At 40.1% G+C, this 5,568-nt stretch overlaps 1 protein-coding gene across 1 annotated transcript; it reads right to left on the minus strand.

The window, feature by feature from the left end:
• Positions 1-309: 309 nt before the first annotated feature.
• Positions 310-1,155, minus strand: LOC120926440 (vomeronasal type-2 receptor 26-like; the record flags this gene model as incomplete). Its single annotated transcript, XM_040336392.1, has 1 exon — positions 310-1,155. A coding segment is annotated over one exon (846 nt), but the record flags the coding sequence as incomplete, so codon positions are not given.
• Positions 1,156-5,568: the final 4,413 nt, after the last annotated feature.

Genomic DNA, 5,568 nt, shown 5'->3' on the forward strand with positions numbered 1-5,568 from the left:
CCAGAGTAAATACCCAAAGATAACAGTGGAGATTAGACATTTGGGGCACATGGGGCTCGGGGAGGGACAAAATTCAGCCATACGTTCTGGAGCAAGAGATGATCTATGAATAATGTATATTTGAGCAAGTCTATCTGACATTTTAGGAGACACTAATTTACCAACCTCCAACACCTTACTCCAATCTTCATCATCCAGTTCACCTGCCTATACACAAAAGCCCTTCATAATGATGATGATGATTTAACAATATGGCTGAATGTGTTTAATCTGGTCTACAGCATTATACATTGAATCTTTGTGTTACATTTACATCATTCTCATCTCCAGAATTGTTTTCTTTGTATTCAGTTCAGGTTTGAAAAGTAAAATGTAGAGTTTTGGAGAAAACATACACAATAATATTCCAGCACTGGAGGTCAGTATGGCGAATATCTCCACAGCCACCATGTATTTCCCTCTGGTGCTCAGATAGGCCGGGATCAGGGCAATCCAGACACTGCAGAACACCAGCATGCTGAAGGTGATGTACTTGGCCTCATTAAAACTGTCCGGTAATGTCCTCACCATGAAAGCCAGAACAAAACTCACAGCTGCCAGAAACCCCATATAGCCCAACATAGAGTAGAACCCAATAACTGACCCTTCATTACACTGAATGAGGATCTTCCCAGGATAGGAGTCCATGTCATACTCCTGAAATGGTGGAGAGATGGACAACCAGAGAATGCAATTCATAACCTGAATGGATGAGCAGAATAACATGACTGTGTTGGGAAGTTTGACTCCCACCCATTTTCTACAAGAGCTTCTAGGTCTGGTGGCTTTAAAAGCAATGAAGACCATGATGGTTTTGGCGAGGATAGAAGATGCTGAGATGGTGAAGGGAATTCCAAAAGTGACTTGTTGCAGCATACAGGTAATATCCACAGGACGGCCAAGGAACAGGAATACAGAAAGGAAGCTCAGTATGAGGGAGAGGAGCAGAATGAAGCTGAGGTTCCGGTTATTGGCTCTGACTATGGGAGTGCTCCGAAACCAAACAAATAGTCCAAGTATAAGGAGAGATGTTGTAGCAAATATGACTGAAGTTATAGAAAAAAATACAACTAGAATGTCCTCCTCGTATGATAAATACTCATTGACCTTGTCAATACAAATCGTTTTAGCTTTGTTAGGCCATTCATTTTCAGGACACTTCTTGCAGAGTTCACTGTCTGTAGAGTAAAAAGAAGTGAAATAACATTAGGCACGGTATACAGAGAATGGAACTATTTGACAGTTTTGGCCTCTTCCGTGTAATCATTTTTCAGACCATTACTGTTTGATAAATACAAAACTGTTGGAGACTTTCTCAGGCAGACAGGAGGAGAAAGCTGATTTCCATTGCTTGCTTGAGAAAACCTTCAACACTTCCGGAAGGGTCAGAGGTAGAAGAAAAGTGCAGAAAGGCGAAATCAGTAATCATTAAATTTATACAATTTGGGGAGATGTTCAGCCTGCAAAGTGTAAAGTGGTTACAGAATCATTTTAAAGGACTTTGAAAGTTTTAATTTCATCAACATCATCAATATGAGATTCTTCTTAACCCCTTCCCGACCAGCCGCTGCAGTTTTACTGCGGAAGGTTGGCTGTCCTGGGCGAAACGACGCTACTTTGTGTCAGTTCGCCTTTTGACCACATAAATCATGTGTTTACACTAAGCAAAAAATAAAAACCGCAGAGGCGATCAAATACAACCAAAATAAAGCTAGATTTGTCGGGAAAAAGGACGTCAATTTTGTTTGGGTACAACTTCACATGGCCACACAATTGTCAGTTAAAGCGACGCAAGTCCGTATCGGAACAAATGCCCTGGTCATTTAGCAGCCAAATCTTCTGGTGCTGAAGTGGTTAAAGAAACATAAAGCTTACCAGATTGTTTTGATATTTCTCCTTCTGAACACGGAGCACAATTATAACAACATGGGTGATATCCTTCTCTTACAGATTTTCTGAAACCTGGAAGACATTCCTCAGAGCATCGACCTCTTGGGACCTGAGATAATATAGAAGGATATGAAGTATTCAAGAACAAAACTACAGATATAATAGTGTAAGTAAGACAAGCTTCTGGTGTTTAGAATGATGTAAAATGCAAACCTTGGTGGAAACATGTGAACTATTCCAGAAGGTGGCCCTTCATTAGTCTGGATACCACAGAAAATTTTCTGAGCCAGAATACAGAAATAAACATCTAGAAGTACTAGCAGAATCCTTTCATTAAAAAGGTTACAGAAACAAAACTTTCAGTACAAACATAAACGCTGCCTTAGAAACCCAAAGAGAAAATCTCCTACAATACAAAGAGAAGAAAACAAATATCCGTGTACCTCTAGTAATCACATACAATCCGGCACTAGAAGGATGAGAGAGATAATGAAATAGATGGAACCCATCATAACAGAGGACAGAACCCTGAAAGGAGAATTCCAACAACCCCCAGTGCTGACCTTCAGGCAACCACCCAACCTCATACATCAATTAATCAGCGGGAAGCTTCATTCTGAGGACGGGGATTTAGAAAAGGAACACAACCTAAGAACAATACGTACTGCAAATGTTGCAAACTGTGTAGCAACGTAAAGTAAATGTATTGAACATTGTCACACAAATAAAAGGAACCTTCAGTCTTACAGGATCATACAGCTTGGCCTCCAGTAATGGGATGCACTTTATTCAGTGCAGCAAGTGCAAGCATGGGTCATACATTGGTGACACAGGACAGTGGTTACAAAAAAGACCATTCTATGGAAGACATTGAAGTTATGGTTACTAAAAGTTTTTTTTTTGTTTTGTTTTTTAAGTACTTTTAACTGTGAATAATAATTCTGTATGACAAAACAGGGAATGATCTGAATGTGGACCACAATATTTTGAATCGCTACTGCTACTATTTTTTTTTTTTTTTTACAAACTAAGCTTTATTGAGTTTTGTGCAAAATACAACATATAGGTGCAAGTAGTATACTAGACATTAACATAAAACCCAATAGCAAAGAACAAATTGTGGACATTGATTTATACAGCTGCACCAACTCACAACTTGACACAGCAAGAAAAATAACAGAAATAAATAACATTGGCACACAGTTGGGCCTCTCAGGCGAGAGGCAGAGCCACAATAAGCCGTATATATTATTAGCGTACATATTATTATTAAGAAGCAATATCACAATTAGCCTAAGTGATATATTGGGGACAACCTAAGTGTTAATTTATACAATGGGGGGGAGTAGAAGTCTAAGTTACCACTATGAGGTACAAGTCAATGGAGACTGTAACCATCTGTCCAAGATTTTGTTATATTTGCCCGGACAGCCCCTGTTGGTATAAATAACCTTTTTGTAGGGTAAAGTTTATTACATTAATCCAGGCTGTGAGAGTGGGAGGTGTAGCCTGTATCCATCCCTGAGCCACCACTTTTCTGCTACCAAAGTTTCATGTAAGTTTCAAGTGCCCGACCAGTTTCGTCTGCTAAGACTTCAACTGGGGCATACGCGTATGCCCCAGCAGACGAAACCGGTCGGGCACATACACTGGCCCCAGCCATTCCTATACTGTGCTACCTTTTTTCTCATACAGGGATTTTTTAAGGCTTTCACGTTTTTTACCTTTTGATGTGGATATGCATTTTTTACCGAGTGTGTTCATGTTTGATTGATCTCCTTTTGAACAATACATTTTGTATCATTTTTTTACACTATGAGGAGGCGTCCTCTTTTCCTTTTTTCCTTTTTTATGTGGTGAGTCCATCCCATGATACAGAGGAAACAGTGATTCATTATACCACAACCAGGATTTGAGTCAGTTTGGATCTTACTACCGTGGAGAATCGAATTCCAGGGTCATCGAGAGGAGCTGCACCCCAGGAAATCGGGTTGATTATGCGCTTTTGACCCACCACCGTGTGGTGTTCCTGGGTCCATCACAGCCAGTAAGGGTATTCAACCTCTTCTTACTTTGATGATTGGTAATATCTCTGAATGGGATTCCAGACACGGTGACATTGGGAAGAAGCAGGCTCCATCTCTTGTACAGGTCCTGACAGCTTTACTGTATTTGGATGGACATTATTTATGCACATTGACTTGTGTTTTCACGGTCACTAGCACTAGTTATTACTGTAGACTTTACACCAATACTAGTTTTACAATCACACATGTTGCTTGTATGATTGGACAATCTGTATTTTGACTTTTATAGCATTTCCCAGTATATGGAAGGTGCTTCTTATTTCTGGCGCTGCACTTTATTTTCATATGTAACATAGAACAGTTAATTTTAGACATGGCCAGGTACCAGATCCGTCTGTGCTGGAAAAGAAGGCCAGAGCATCTCAAAGAAACAAGGGAGCCACCCAGGCACCTCAGCAAATCACAGAAAGGATGCATGAGATGTGACTCAGATGTGACTCAGGGACTTGACAGACCAGAAATTGGTATCTATGTTTATCATATTTATCAAAATGGTAAAAGTGGGAGAGTTGGGCCGCAAGGTAATGTAAACCAAAGTCAGCGACTGCCAATCCACCTAGAGACATTGTTTTTTTGAGGACCAGGGTGGGACCTAAGTGACATAGTCTGGGGTTCAACTAGCATACAGTAATTAAAGCCATTCTACTGAATCAAACATTTGGCAGCATCAAGTTTGACTACCACCATGGAGCCAATTTGATTGTGAGAGACCTGAAGATTCGTAAATAGGTGTTGGTGCTAAAGGCTGTGTTCTTGGCCTGCACAAAACCTGTCTAATATGGATGAATTAAAGACAAAACTACCTTGTTTAGACAAAGGGCTAGGATCTTGGCTAGTATTCTGATATCAGTTTGCAATAGGGAGATAGGCCTATATGACTCAGGTTGATAGGGGTCCTTTCTGGACTTGGGTATTAGCACTATAAGAGCTTCACATATGGAATCAGAAAGGGTAGAAACCTCAAATATAGCATGATAAAGAGCCAATGATTTAGGAACTAATGTGTCAGAGAAGAGGGTATAGAACTCAACAGGTGATCCCAGAGCCTTTTAATGGCAAAGTGAGCCATAGTGAGCTATGTATCATCTACTGAAATAGGAGCCTCCAATATAACTTCCTGTGCCTCTGTCAATTTAGAGAAGGTAAGAGCATCCAACAAGTCATGTAGAGTTTGGGCAGGGTAATCAACCTTAGATGTACAAACATCTCGAAAAACATATAGCAAACTCTCTTCTAATCATTTCTGGGTCTGTAATGAAACCATGTGGAGGTGATCTTAATAACCACTGGGGGTCTGAAATCTATATGAGCCAGATAAGCTGATGATTTCCCTGGGTGAGCTCCATGTTTAAAAATGCTTTGCTTATTGAAAAAAAAGTTTATGCCTAGCCCTCTCATAACACATCTGGTATAGAGCTCTAGTTAGGAGTTTTAGTAAGAGATTCTGCAGAGGGTGCAGTTACATATAGCTCCTCCAAGGAGGTTAACTGATCTACTGCCTGAACATAGGAAAATTTAGAAGGCCACTTACATTTAGAGATATGCTTAGTTA

Source organism: Rana temporaria, chromosome 1, assembly GCF_905171775.1.
Source record: "Rana temporaria chromosome 1, aRanTem1.1, whole genome shotgun sequence".
NCBI lineage: Eukaryota > Metazoa > Chordata > Amphibia > Anura > Ranidae > Rana > Rana temporaria.